This window comes from Cloeon dipterum, chromosome 1, assembly GCF_949628265.1.
Source record: "Cloeon dipterum chromosome 1, ieCloDipt1.1, whole genome shotgun sequence".
Taxonomy (NCBI): domain Eukaryota; kingdom Metazoa; phylum Arthropoda; class Insecta; order Ephemeroptera; family Baetidae; genus Cloeon; species Cloeon dipterum.
The window spans coordinates 8,900,763-8,916,479 of NC_088786.1; the positions used below are offsets into that span (position 1 = coordinate 8,900,763).

At 37.9% G+C, this 15,717-nt stretch overlaps 2 protein-coding genes across 4 annotated transcripts in view; both read left to right on the forward strand.

Moving 5' to 3' along the window:
• Positions 1-697: 697 nt before the first annotated feature.
• Positions 698-3,851, forward strand: LOC135947796 (uncharacterized). Its single transcript, XM_065496737.1, has 7 exons — positions 698-771; positions 1,877-2,004; positions 2,061-2,149; positions 2,292-2,427; positions 2,484-2,591; positions 2,647-2,766; positions 3,612-3,851. Exons 1-7 carry the CDS (start codon positions 702-704, stop codon positions 3,789-3,791), a joined length of 831 nt encoding a protein of 276 aa, XP_065352809.1. The 5' UTR covers positions 698-701; the 3' UTR covers positions 3,792-3,851.
• Positions 3,852-7,006: 3,155 nt separating this feature from the next.
• LOC135940284 (follistatin-related protein 5-like) overlaps positions 7,007-15,717 on the forward strand; it is a 149,921-nt gene continuing 141,210 nt past the window's right edge. The window contains exon 1 of one of the 3 annotated variants that reach the window (XM_065485126.1): positions 7,007-7,178. The gene's annotated coding sequence lies outside the window, so the exon portion shown is untranslated. The remainder of the gene's footprint in view (positions 7,179-15,717) is intronic. The other 2 variants (XM_065485133.1, XM_065485117.1) reach the window with 2 other exon arrangements.

Sequence of the window (15,717 nt, forward strand, 5' to 3'; positions counted from 1 at the left end):
CATTCTCTTCCCACCGCAATTCAGATAAAATATTTAATGCAACTGCATTGCACGAAATCTGCTCCCTATTTAAGCACTTCTCTAAAACAGCAGAATGACATTTTTCGCAGGAAAATATTGTAATTTAGAGCATAGAGATTGTGTGATAATTTTTTTTCGAATTTATATCAGGAACATGTCTAATTTTCCTATCTCTGAGGGTACCCTGACATTTGATTTTAGTACAAATGGAACATACCAGTCAATATTTGACGATTTACCCTTTTTTTCAACCGAAGCGCGTCTAGAATAATCAGCCTGAAGAATAATCGAAAATAATAATTAACATAAAATGCGACGTAAGTATTGAGTATGTTAAAAGAGTCATTAAAATTAATTTATCGTGCGTAAAAAGGAGCGTGCACACGACAAAAAGCGGCCGTAAAACTTCTCAGACAGCGAGGTGACGATTTTATATTTTTTTTTCAAGCAAAAATATCTTTGCAGTAAACGTATATAATTATTGCTTATAAAACCATGTTCCGAGAAGCAACCTTTGACGTGTCGGCCCAATTCCACCGCCAAGCCATTAATTAACGGTCGTTTCGAGCAGAGATAGAGGCTTGTTTGAAATCTGACTGTAATTTCAACGTGGTGATAAGGGTCTACGAATGTAATAAAAAGTAGCCTGCGATTTTCAGTGCGGACAATTCGAACTTGCAATGCGTTTCAAAAGGACGGCTGTGGTGGTGTTGCTCCTGTTGGGAATCTCGAGACTGTTGGTGGCCAAAGGTTTGAATTAAAATATTCATATGTTCGTAGAGATAGGCTTCAAAGAATAATTTTTGAATGAATTTGATTTTCCCCACATTTAAAAACCTTTTTATTGGATCGGTTGGGCTAAAGAGATTAATCATTAAAGTTTATATTATTTAATTTCAATTTGCACATCAAATAAATTTGTGTGGTACACATTTTCAAATATTTAATTGTCAGAGTTACGTACCTAAAAATTGAAATCCATATAATGAACATTGTTTTTTGGGCCTAATATTTCTAAATAATTAATGCATTAAAACAAGTAATTCACTAAAGGTGAATGCAAAAATAATACGTTTTGTGGTTAAATTTACACATTTTTTTACACATCCTTTTTTGATTATCTTTTTTTTATTTCTTCATTGTCTCGAGGTGAAATAATATTTAATGCCTTTAGATCTAAACTATGTCTTCAGTGAAAGCAATCAATTTACAATTCTAGATATTATTAGCCATGCTCTAAACAGTTTTTTATAATAATTTTTAATGTATCCTTTGTTGGTTTATTTATTAAAAAATAGTGAAAATGTGCATGATAAATAATAATTTCTAGAAAAAGTTAAATTTATACTATTAATTTTTTGTGTTAATCAATTAAAATCGTTTAAAATAAATTGTAACTAATAGTAAATTATCTCAGTTTAGGTTTTTTAGATAATTGTAAATGTAATTAAAATGTTTTACAAAAGCGTCCTTCGTTCATAAATACCTTAAACATTTCGAATATTGCAACCAAAAAATTAAAAAAAGAGCAACTGAGAAAATTTATCGGGCATGTTGCACAAGTGCGTTCAACACTCCCTTTGTAGCTGGCTGTGCTCGTGCAGCGTTATTCACGTGAGTGCCGTTTCTGCAACAGCCACCGCTTGTTGTAAAAAGAATTTTAAAGCCATACTCAACATGCAAAAGCAAAAAAACGCAATGAGCACTCACGTGTGCACGTTGGCGCGATAAGCGTTATTTTAAAATATACGATCGCGTGAGACAACGCTAATCCGGTTGACATTTGAAATTTCAAGACACACTCCACACCAGCAGCACAGTGCAAATATTATCTGAATCTCGAGTTTGTTCGCAGAAAAGGTCTCAGCGGGAAAGCAGGCAAACAAAACGGGTCTGACGAGCAAAAACAAGGGAGCAGCAGCAGGTTACGCTTCGGGCGTGGAAATCAAGCGCGAGGCCTACATCGGCGAATACCCCTACATTGTAAGCGTGCGAAGGTGTAAAAAAATACGCGTCCGTTGAGACTCTTTTATTTGCAGGTTTCCGTGCAGACCAACAATGTACACGTGGCGCCCGGAGCCATTATTAACAAGTTCTTCGTTTTTGTCGAGGGATATTTTATAGACATGTATGCTCGATTTTTAGACTGTCTGTTTTTACCATATTTGAAGTGTGCTAAAAATACAAAATATTTCTTTTCCGCCAGATTTTTCACTCTCTGGAACAGTAGAAATATTTTACTAGGAGCTTCTTGTTCATTTTTTATGCAGATTGAATCCCAAGACGTCGACCGTGGTGGCTGGAAGGGTCGACTTGGGTGTCGCGACCGGAAGTGTCCACCATATCACAAGACTGACGAAACACGAGAACATTTCCTGGCCGCACAACAACGTCGGATTGCTCCGAGTTCGTGCACATAAAACATTTTTATACCCGGCGTGAAATTGAAATCTTTTCCATAGGTCTGCCCTCCATTTTCGGCTAAGTACAGGGAAGTACCGCTGCCAGTGAATAAATATCAGTGGCCTACGAACACCCCGGCAAACTTTTTATTTTACAACGAGCAAGGAGTAATATAGTAAATTGTTGTATTTTTATGGCCAACTTCATGGGTTTTTTGTTCAGAAACTTGTCACAATCGATGCTGCAACCTTGGCTGATAAAGAGTGTGATGCCCTCAACTTGCCCAACAACTGGAAAGCCGAAACTGAAGTCTGCACCATGCACAGGGAAGGGAACAGTTGTGTAAGTAATAGACAATATAGAATATACCGTAAAATTAAATCCCAATAAAGATAAAGATTTCAGTTACTCGACAGGCAAAATACAATTCATAAAAAAATCAAATTTACGAGATAAATGTAACTATTTTTTATTAAGAGTTACTTGTAGGTATCATTTAAGCTTTTAATTTCATCCGATTTTTTAAATTAATAATTATTTTTGGTGGTGTTTATGATGCTCTGTCCTGTAAATTTTACTTTAATAAATCCCTCCAATGAGCAAAAATTAAAAGTAACAATCAAATTGCACATTTCAAAATTCCTTAAAAATTTACTTGCTCACGTTTTAAAAGCGGATTCCTAATTGCAATCAATCAAAATGTTTTGTTTGAGCTTCGGCTTTGCTCCCTAAAGTAAATTTTGCCAGAAGTGGTGCCTTTTCTCACTGTTTATTATTGGCTTGTCATTTTACTGTGATGACTGTGATGGATATTTTTGGGAGTGAGAATAAACATGATAATGTAGCGAAAATTTAATCTCGATTTTCAGTTTACAACGTTGTGTTGGTTAACAGGAATTTGGACAAACCTCTGAGCCGATAATTTATTTTTATTTCAAATAACGCTCGATTCAAGGGAATTGAGGTTTAAATCTGAATTCCAGAGGAGGAAAACAGATTAATATTTATTTGATAGTTTCACCCCGCATTACATCAAGTTTCGCTTGCCCACGCTCATTAATTTTGCGGGTCGATCTACTTCATCATTTTCTTTCCCCTCGAGAGAGCACACATTTTTCATTTCTCCAGTAATTGCCTCTTTCACTCTGCTCGACGGTCAGCCAATGCGCGTTAATCTGTCGTTTCAGATTTTCCCTTTCTACCCGTTGCTGGTGGCGAGAGGCCGGTTGGCCGGCGCCCAAACGTGGGGAGTGTGCGACGAGAGCAAGACGATCAGCCTGATGAGCGAGCAATTCGTCGACGTCGCAATGTACACAAGGTGGATTAGGAAAAACTCGGCGATCCAACACAACAAGTGCCTGCTCTGATTGGATTTCGCACCCGCCGCTTCTGTGTCGTAATGAAATAAAAATGGTCTCACTCAGCAGCGTACACAAGTTTTAATTAAATCTCACGGAATAAGGTGACAAAAAATATGGCACACTCGGGAAATGAGCAAAACCTCCTTACAGCCAATCCAGGATTTTAATTAAACACGGGATTTAATTTTGACTTCTGAGAGAGAGCCTCTTGTGTTTACTGCGTGTAATAAATATAGGGTTGGGTATTTTAAACGCTTCCATTTCATTTTTTTACAAAAAGTTGAATTTAAGACGGGTTTGAGCTCGATTTTTTCGCGGTCTACATGTTTTCCATTTTTTGCCATCAGGGAAGTGCTATTTTTCCTTCAAAATGAGAGCAAGGGTCAGTAAATTTCCGATGGTTTAACCACCAAATTTAAATGATTTTTTAATAAGACATTTAAAATTAAAATATGCCCTTTAAACTAAAAATTTATTGGTTAATTTTTAGCTTAACCATCCGCTCTTTTTAAAAAATATCTGGGCAATCCAATTACTTTTTTAAACTCTCACTTAATTACTTTCAGGAAAATTGACTTTCAATCGAAATTTTCACCGCCCACAAAACCCATTCAATTACTCCCCTATCTCTCGTGGAATTGCTAGTTAACAAGATGGATGAGATAATAATTTTTTGTCCCTTATTTAAACTGTTTTATTCTATAAGAAATTGCCAATAACAATACTTTTTATGAGAATGTGTTTTATTTCAAACAATGTTTTATTTTTTTAAAGTAATTTCAGTGAGAAACTCCGATAGTTTTATAGGCCAAGTTTGATTGTCAAAAATTATTTACAAACCTATTTAAAAAAAAGAATACAAATTACCTTCACAAAAAATAGTCAATTTCGGCTTAAACATCCGTTCCTGTTTAAATACCACACATAATAAAAAAATAGACACTTAACAGTCATTATGGAAGTGTAGAGACTGAAGTACAATTTTTGCGAAAAAATATATTGAATTAAAACTATTCAATAGCTAATATCAAAATCGTATAAATTGAAATATTTAATTTATGGATTGTTTGTGCTTTTAGAACCATTTAATATATAGAAAAAAACTCAAAATTAATTCTCAGACAATTTAAGACCGTTCAAGGCTGCAAAAGTGATTTTTATGTTTGTTTCTTAAATCTTTTGCGTGATTATCTTGCGCTCTTTTTGGAGTTTGAAAACAAATCAGACAAACAGAACAAACATCCGGCCTTCTGGAATTCCCAACCCCGTAGCAATAAAGTTTCGTTTGCGGAGAGTGCGATAAATCACGGACGAGAAGGCTCCGATTTTTGCAGCTTTTTCAGACCTCGCCTAGATGGCGGCACGATTATTTTCTAGGCCGACGCACCGCTAATTTGCATAATCCGAACACGTGCCCCCGTAATGATTGTGTCTCTTTCTTTTTTTCTTTGGCTCCTTTTTCCTTACTCTCGAACACTCACGAACGCCCGCGGTGTCGCATGTGCCGCGCAAAGTACGCGCGCATATACATATTTCCGCTCGCTGCTCCCGCTTGATGCAGTCGTGCAGCTCAAAGGGAAAACAATGCGAGAGCAGGGGTTATTCCAGTTTAGACTGCAACCCTCGTCCCCCGACGCTTTGGAAAGCGAGGGTCGCCGCCACACGCTTTTTATGAATAACAAAAACTTTGCGCACCGCCCACCAACGATAAGGTGGCGGCAAACTTTTATCTGGCTGAATTTGCGACACTGCCGCAACAGCTACAAACCTTCCTTCTCACTCTGGGTAATGGAAGAGCTGGCATAAGTCTTCCGTTTATATTTCATCTTGATGGAACAGGCCCAGCAGAAATGCGAGTTATATTTAGAGGAGATTTGGAGCTGCTCGAGTTTCCCACTTTTCCATTTCACATATTTATTGTATGAAAATTTAGTTCGTTATATTCTCTGGAAATTTGAGTAGGATTGTGTATAGTGTATAGATGGAAGAAAAGTTCTTCGTTTAACTTTTTTCAGGCTCTAAATGAGTATGAATCTCGCAGTCGCAATTAAAATCGTCTGGTAAACACCTGAATTACCCAAAACATGGCCCAAATAACTTTCGGTACATGAATGATTTCATTTTCTATGAAAATAACAGCTGTAAATTTGGTAAAAATGTGTTTCATCGTGTTTTAAAAGCACAAGATGTTATTCCACCCGCACTGAAAAGCTGTTTGGCGGCACAGTATCTCCATCTGCAAGGCGTATTTAATATTTGATTTTTTTGTCTACTAATCATCCGGCCTCGTCAACTTAGATAGTCTTTGGAAAGTAGTTTAATAAAGGTCAATTTTTTCTAACAAGATGTTTTGTTTTTTAATATATCTTTTATACGTGTATTATTTGGGCGACTGAATAAATTATTTTGAATTAATTAATATACACATTGTTCGTAGTTCGAAACCATAATTAGTCATTAATATTTTTGTACGTTATTTTAATGGGCATTTTTAAAATTTATAATATGATACAAGCTCGGGATATATATGTAAATGCTGAAATGCCCGTTTCTCTAGATGCCTGCTCAATTTTCCAAAAAAATGGAATCAAATTTTTTTAGCAAACTTTGTTGATTCAACACCTCCATACCACCCTAACAACATATTAAAAATAAGGAAGGAGCAGACAGAGAAATTTAAAAATTACAGACCGTATCAAATTACTCTTTATGGAAATTCGCATAATTGCTTGCAAGCAATTATTCTGCACGTAAAACACAATAGAATTAATTATTTATCGACAATTCATGCATTAAATAAAATTCTCCCATTCTACATAACAAAGCCCACATTTCAAGCAGATCGATATGGTATGCATTTAAATAAACAGAAACTGTACAAAATCATTTTTCCCTGCCCTAAAAAACTAACAAATTTCACACTTCATACCAACCAAAAGGCGATGAAAAAAGTATGTTTTCGAACAATAAGTGGATAACAGAGGACTTAAAAGGGGTCTATTCGTCGCCGATAAATAATTATCGGCCCGGGGTGGAAAACCTATCACTGTTGTGCGTGTGTTTGTGCGGCGAAATTGGATGAATCGGGGCGAGATTTTGTGGCCGAGTGGACGGACCAGCGGGTTGCGGGTCGGGGTTGAGGGGGAGCAGAGTCGTCGCTTTGCGCATAATCTGGGTTCGGCGCTGGCGCCGTGGCTCGGCCGCACTCACACACAGTCAGGCACACAGGGGCTTCGCTTGCCCTTGGCCCATACGGCGCTAGTGCTCGCACTGAGTCTCTCGGGGGTGAAGCGTCGCTCGCTCGTGCCATTTGCAAGCAACTCACTCCTCACTCTCTCAGCAAGCCAGCCCGTCGCTGCTGTCTGCCGGAAACTCTCCGCTCCAACACTCTCGGTGAGTACGAAAATCGGCTTCGCTTTCACGCTCGGCCCATGCCTCCGTCCCAAACGGGCTGTCACTTTGTTTCCACTGCGATGACACTGACCATGACCACGCCACGACTAAAATTAAGTTGGAAATAACAGAAAAAATAAAGAGTATAAACAACAAAAATTTCAAATGGAAATTTATCTGACTTTGTCAAATAACTATCTGCGTTTGCCCTTTCCACTTCCGTATCTTAATACATTAAGAAACCGGAAATTTAAAAACTAACCTCGATATGACGAAAGTGGATGAAATAAATAAAAGGGGTCAAATCAATTGCGTGTTATTCTGCTTTAAAGATTGTTTGATATTAAGATAATTAAATGTAAGGATATGGAAGACACAGGATACGACAATTGGCTCGGATTCTAGTTACTCGCTATTTGCGAACAATAGTAGCTAGGATCCAAGTCGACTATCGTACCATCCTTTCTTGAATAGTGGACACAATTTTCTCCCGGAAATCGTGATACGCAATGCAAAAAACAAATCTGTTCAGTACATAATACACATATTTCACTTAATCGCCACAAGAGGAATTCAAATTAACACAGGGCAACAGTTAAATGATTGTGATTATTGGCTGCAGTAAGCAGACTGTCGAGTAATTTCTTTTTAACAATAGACCTTGCCACGACTAAAATTAAAATATGACCAATTATACTATACAGAAGTTACAACTCTTGATCATATTTTCTAGGCAGATATCGATTTCTCTAGATCTTTTCAACGGTACATTGCACTTTTTATTAAACCTCTTTGTTGGGAAATAAAGTAAGATTTCAAATAGAGAGACAGTCCTCATCATTTGGCAATCTCTAATTTTGGAGCCACTTATACTACCTTCGTCAATTTTGGCTTTAAATGTGCTCTAAGAGATTACTACTTAATGCATTGGCTACAAAGATTTACCGAGGGTTTGCAGTATATACCCTCTTTAAATCAGCCACGAAACAAATTTCACAGAAAATTGGCAAAAGGTGCTATTTTTATTTATTGTTGCCGTTTGGTTCTTTTTTAACTCTGCACATAGCAGAGGTAAATTGTTTTTTTAATCATTCACAGAAAAAATGCATAAATGAACCCTTTTTTGGGAGAGTTAAAAAACCTTTTAATGTGTTCATTATGTCATCCCATAGTACATAAAAAAATCACAAATTAAAATAAATAAATGGCAAAGTAATCATCAGAGTGTATGATAGTGCCTTTGTGAGCCATCTTGCAGATGAAACTCAAAATGTACACCACCTGTCTTTGTTTTTCATCAGTGTAATGTGTAGCGCAGGAGCTGCCTGTGGGTGACAAAGCCTAAATCTGTCTGCCACGTATCACACGCGGGGGCGCAGCAAAAGCAAAAGTAGTGAGAGACCGACTTTGGTGTGTGTTTGCCGACAAGAGAGAGCGAGTTGCAAAGGTCAAACACAACACGCGTAATAAGTTGGTGGAAAGTTTGCATCATTTCGAGTCACAGCGGCAGAAGCAGCGGCAGGAGCGACTCGTGCTTAATGTTGTGCGAACACATTATACGCGAACGCCGGGGTTAGCCAGCGAGTCTCTCGGATGACCACTTGCTATCGATTAGTGTGCTTAGGTTAAGCCGCGGAACTCGCACACACACGCGTCCGCCACATCCTTTATTCATGCCCAGAAAGATAAATATGACTCGAAGATGGCGACCGCCGTGCATTTTCTTTTCTGTTTGTTTCCAGGCAATTGTTTTTTACAGCGACGTAAGATATCCTTTTCGCATCTTACACAACGTGGAGTTTCTGGAATTTTTTTTTAATTTTAGTTTTATTACATCACAAACCGTTTCGTTACATTTTCGGGTTCTTTCGAATTCAATCCTGCCTGATGCCTGATTTGACGTGCTGAAAACCAAAATCATTTCAGCCAATCGGGGTGAAACGTAAACAGCAATTAATAAAACCTTAACCTGTCGAGTGATTTGAACCAAAAACGTCAAATGAAACCTTTTTACGCTGAGTATTCAAAGCAGCAGGATTGAATCTGAAATCGCAGTACCCGACAATTTTGCATGAATGGTGGCGCCATCTATTGAAGGCTCTAATGGGGAAAATTTTCGCAATTTGGACAATTTGGTAATAAAAACTAGTTGTTTAGTTATATTTTTAAGTGAAAAATGCTTGTTTTGAATTTTATTATTGGTGATTACTGACAATTGAGTGCCAGCAAGCGTAATTAAAACTTTATAAATAAAAAAATGTCACCATTGGGGGGCCTTTAAACAAAGTATTTATTCCCAATTAGTAAATTGAGGTGGGTTTTAAAAACTCGCCGTTCATTTAAAAATTCAAGTCACTTTAACTATTTTTAGGTTCAATATATCCTGCTCTTTCAGCATTTTAAACGAGGAATAGTTGAAATCTTTTGATAAGCAAAAATCTGCACAGTTAGTTGCGGCAATAACGTGAAGGAAGGTTCTTAAAAAATCGATGAGCATTTTTATACTTTATTATATAGAGTTGGCGCCACCTGTTGGCTGCTTTAAGTGTACTTTTATATTTACGCAGAAAGCCTATTTAAAATGATTGATTAATGCTCTTTAGTCTCTGGAAATGCCATTGGTTTAGTCGGAAGGATTGTGTTAGATTTTAAAATGAAAAATGATGAAAACTAACAAAAACTACAAATTGAGAAAATTATTGAAAAAATTCCACTTTGATTACTTTGAAGAATAGTCTAATGTTTCCCATTTATGAACCTTAAAACATTTTAGAAGTTGGTACTGAAGTACTAGAGTTGTTTGGCTTTCAGTGTCGTTATAGTACAAATGATTACAAGTTTTTCCCTAGACCATTTTATTTCTAAACATTAAAAATCCAAGAGTGGTGCTCCTCGTGTCCTACATACTCCCCCGTGAATTGCGCCTTCAGCATCAGCATCAACGTCCGACTTTACAGAATTTCCACCGCAACTAAATTCACGAGCACTTCCGCACGGCGCTGCACTTTCCACTAGCTAAAATATGCGACATATATACAACTGCAAATACGTGTGCACAGCTCGAAACTACTCATGCATTTTGCAAAGTTGCGCGAGAGCTGTAGCTAGAGAAGAAAAATTCCGCGGCAATTTACCCTCATGCACTCACGGTGCTATTATGCAACTGCGCGCACAAGAAACTGAAACAACACTATACTCGCATCGGTCGTCTTACTTAGCTTGAAACAGTTGAAACTTCAACTGGATGCACGCGTAGAATGCACTGGCGCCTTGCTAACTACACCAAGTACCAAGTGGAAAGCTCGAGAGGTGCATTCAGAAATTTACGAAACGGGCTCTCGGCATTTTAGCCTCTTCGGAGGGATGAAGAGGGAACTTTAACTCGTTAATGAGATGCCTCTGGAGAGGTATTCATGCTTGACTGGCATAATTGGACATGTGATATCTCGTTCCACGTCAATTAAATTAAATTAATCAGATACCGGAATTTTCATTCTGGGTTTGTAGAATACTAATGCGGTTTGGCAGCAGGGAGAACTAATATGCAGCGCTATTCAATCATTCATTTGACTGACAGAATAGTTGAGATACTGGAACAAATCAATAAGTTAGTTGAGATAGCAACTGGAAACAACTAATGAATAGGGCTGTTAATTTTAGAAAATCGACTGTTTATTTCTGAGTTTTAGATTTTCATGGGGTTATCAAATGAGCACCAATCATACAATTTTAAGCCTATTAAACCACACTTGAATCCATCTATAACCGCTTAAATATACCAAAACCATCTAAGCGACTAAAAGTGACTGAAAATCGTCCTATTTTTTCAGTTTGGAATAACACTTGGCTTCCAGCATTATTTTCTCTTTTAAACTAAAAAATAGTTCCGTGTGTGAGAAATTGACTATTTCACCGTGGCAGCGACAAATCTCAGCAACCCACCGTGGAAACCAATAATCAATCCCAGCAACCAAACCAAACTTTAGACCAATTGAACTCCCGGAATCATATATTTTGCCATCGATTGGCTTTTTAATATTAATGTAACGAGTGAGACAAATCGTATCATTTTTTTGTCAATACTGTCATCATTAAATCTCGGTTTCTAACTGTCAGAATTGCAAAAACTGGACACCATTCGACTCGTCTCAACCTCTCCTAGATAGCCGATAATTAAAATTAATCAAAATCATTAATTTTGCATATATATTTTTTAAATATTTGAAATTTGAAGGTTAAAAACAGCTGTTTGGGTGCAAAAAATTAAGCTACAGTATGTATTTTTAACCATTTCCTTCCTTCTTCACTTAACGTATAATCAAGCAGCTGTTCCTTTTTTATTTCGGCAAAAAGCTGTTTTCTGATACTCGCAAACGCCATTTTGGCTGCAGGCACGGGTTTTGCTTTTGATTTTCAATTGCGGGCGGTCGTGCAAAGGGCCTCTCCCCGCACCCTCCCCACTGCTCGTCATTTGGTGCCCATTAATTACGGGCAAAAAAGCGGCACATCCTTTTTGCCGGTGGCATCGGGCGGGCGTTCGCTTTCATTTACTCGCGCGCTGGGCAATTATCAAAGGCAAAGCGGCGATTCGACACTTTGTGCGTGGAATTAATTAGAAAAATGCGGCGATCATCGGGAAATTCAGCACGCCAACAATATATTTAGCCGCTCAAAGGATTTATCGATTTTTCCGCCGGTCGTCAGCACCGGCGGCGGCAGCGGTGAAGCCAGAATTTTCGCGTTCCGCTTGTAAACACATGTCTGGTGGGAGCGAACGGCAGAAATTCGATCCCAGTGTCGCAAGCGTATATACACAACACGCAGAATTTGATTTTGTATTTAACCTATGTGCTACCAAGCGTCTCCTTTCGCGGTGTTTAATTTCCTGTGCACGTGTGAGCTTATTGTTGCTCGATTTATTGTCAAGTGGCTTAGTTTCCTGCAAATCAAGATCAAAGCATGCTATTATCCTTTCACGTTTTTTGCTTTTTATTTTTTTACGAAAATAGATCCAAATCAGGTTTTTTTATCTGAAACTTTTTCGCAAGCCCTATTGAAGTCAGCAACTGAAGTTATAGGTCATAGTTCAACAGGTCAAAAGGTAATGGTTATAATAATTTCCATCAAATTATCATTTTAACAACACATAAAAGATGCGACTAAACAAGCAAATTTGAATTTTTGTTAATTATTTTTTCTAATTTCAAAAGACGACATCCACAGTGATCACATCTGAACATTATTTTTCTCTTAATAGTTATAGGAACCAACAGGTTCCAAAACAAAAAAATGTATTAAAAAACCTGACGAATGTTATAAAAATGGAAATTTTGTTTACAAATCATAAAATTACCTACCAAATTTACCAATTTCCACGATTTTTACTGTGCTCATCCCGCTTCACAAGTGATCCAGACGATTTTTTGAGTGTGGTTATTTACACAGATTTGGGCTTCGTAGACTTTCAAGCTAAAAGTATGATACCTACAAGTTTCAGAAGCTCAGAAAGAAATACTCAACCGTCTTAAATTCCCAATTCTCAATCCTGAGTTATTCTACATATTGGAATTAAAAACTGAAGGGGGCAAAATGAATTTTGACGAAAAATAGAATAAATTGGTGTTACAAGAAATAATAGGAAAATAACTGTCACCTTCGTAAAAGAAATCAATTTTTTAATTGTTTCCACAATTGGACTAGTAAGGATTCCATAAGTGAGTTTTGAATTGCGAGTAGAATTGTTTCAACGACTTCGAAAAAATTATGATAGTGCTCATGTGATGATACAAACATCAGCATGATCACAGAGAAAATCGATAATCGGCTTTGCATTTCATTTTTTTCGTAATCATACACTAGGTTAAACCAGTTTAATTAGGGACTGTATGATTATTATTTATCACAATCGTATTATGTTTTTCAAACTTAATCTTTAGCATGGTTGCAAATTGTATCTGCTAGTGAAAAATAATGAAATGAGCTTAATATCAACGTAAGAACATGTCGAACAGACGTTCCGCAAGCAGAATCTACTTTAATTCCAAATAATTGAAGTCTCTCCGTGCCGCACTGGGAAATGTAGGTCTTTGAGGATAATAGCTGGCAGAAGAAGCAAGAACAGGCATTTTCTTTTTTACTCCGTTTGCCTTGCAGTAAGCCGTTGGAGTACATATATATAGAAACCTAGTGTACTTTTGCGCCACATTTATCATCCAGGGCCTGTGTATTGTGTTTATGATGATTTATAGTCATGCACTCGGTCCGCCCAGCGGATTCAGAGCGTCGTAAATTCCGGCATTAACTTCATTGAGTTTAATGCTTGGAAAACGATTTGAACTGCTTTGAAATGAAATTGTCTAGAAAGCCTTAAGTGAGTCATAAATAAGAAAATTAATGCAGCCACTGTTATAGTCTTTTAACGTTCGAGGAGATTTTCATAACTGGCAATCAGTTAGAGACGAATTTTCACTCGGGAACATGAGCGCGTACGCGTATTATAATATTTGCATGTGTGTAGCGGCGCCTGACAACTCAATTTGCGAGTCACTCCGTTCGCCGGCGCTGCTCCCAAGATAAATGGCACACACTCGAGCTAAACCATAAATTTATTAAAGGCACGATCAATTATTTAGAGTGTGTCAACGTCGGAGATGAATTAGCTCTCAGCTAGTTTCTTGAAGCTGAAAAGTTGCATACACATGCAGCAAACGCGAGGAACAAAAGAGGCCCGACCCGCAGCGCTCGCTCAGCTGTTTGTTCCAGGACACACACTCATACGGCTCTGTCAATATGTGTGGTGCAGCTCCAGCTTTCTTGCTTAATCTAATTCTCGCTCCGATCCACCGTCGATGTACACTTCACCCCGCCAGCCGTGCCGTATTGGCACTGCTTGACGGCTCGCTCGCTCCATTTTCCAGTCAGCAGCTCATGCATATCGAAATGAGCCTGCCTTTTGCCTTCTGTGCAAGCTGCAGCCGTAGATGATAGACGCGTTCATTTTCCAAACGATGCCTTTCAGTGTGTGTTTGCACAGATTTTTCTCATTGAGCTGCACTTGACGTTACGTTGCTAACCGACAAATCGAGAGAAAGCGCAGACAATCGAGACTATATAATATATACCCGTATATAGCCGTACGAGAAGACTAGGGTATTTGACTTGAGGAAAATATCAGGAACTTTTCGCTCAATTATCTCGATTTATTTTTGCTTGACGACTTGAGATTAACAATCGGTGTTATGGCCAGTAGGTCAAGAGTTATATTTATAAGACAAAAATGTTCATCTGAAATTTCAGTTTTCACAGAGAAAAAGAGTCTGTTTTTATTAAGGTTACTGACCACTATGGTAATTATAACATTGTTAAGACTTAAAAGCATTAAAATTCAGAAGGTACTACTCAAAACTTTATTTATAGGTGTATACTTTTCATAACCTTTATTCAAATAGTCCAATATTTGTCCTGCGAATTCAATTTATGCTTGCTAGAATCAGCTTAAGTTCAGTTTTTGATATAAGTTTTCCTTCTGGTCTATTATAAATCGTTATTTTCTAAAGGGAAACGGTGCTTGTTGCCAGGAGACGATTTTCCCAGAAAGGCACTTTGTGCAAAATTTAGCTCAATTCCAATTTTTTTGGTAAAATGATTATTATTTGTCAGAATTGCGCAGTATATAGACCCTCCTTAAAATGTTCATTTTTTACTGAACGAACTTTTAGTCAGAAATATAAAGAAGAATTCTACAAACACCATTTGCGCGGACCAGGAAATTACAGAAAATTTACCTGCTCAATAAACAGTTTTGGGTAATGGGCAATATTTGCTATTTAACATCAAATTACATCAATATTAAATTTGCAATGTGATAACCAAAGCCAACAAAACCAACATTGTGAACTAGAAATTTTCACGCCTCAGCGGGCACAACACTCACTCTTCTGCAGCAGCTGCTGCCGTTTCCATAATAATTATTTTGCCTCCGCACCACTTTGTTTCGCCAATAACCAGCGACGAAACTTTGCTGGCGCGGTGGCGGCGGCGGCAGCCAATTAATTAGTGGAAGAATACATAGACACAACTAGTTCAGCGAGTGGTGCGCGACGGCTTCGTGTTTGCACACATGTCCGCCTGCTTGCAAACTCGTGCGTGCAGTCTGCGCGCTGTAATGAGCCCTTAATCGCTGTGTGTTATGTTATTGCGCTGCCGATTCAGCCAAATTACAGTCACCAAAATCATCATCCGATCTAATTGAGCTGCTTGCATGGAAATCCGCTCTCTCAACGGGAAGCAAGATCGGTTCCACTCGAAGCTGGCATTATTATAATACGTGCATTGTGTGTTTGACTTTTCGACCGATTGATGGTTCATTTGCGTGTCGTGTCGGCATTCGAATTGGGTGGGAATGGGATTTCGTTGCCAGCTGCCTGCCGAACGAGGTCATCAACCAGCAGTTTGGCAAGCGAGCTAATCTGCCATTAGGGGATAATTCTGTTTGTAAATTATTTGTTCACTCTATCAACATGCTGACTACAAAATTGCT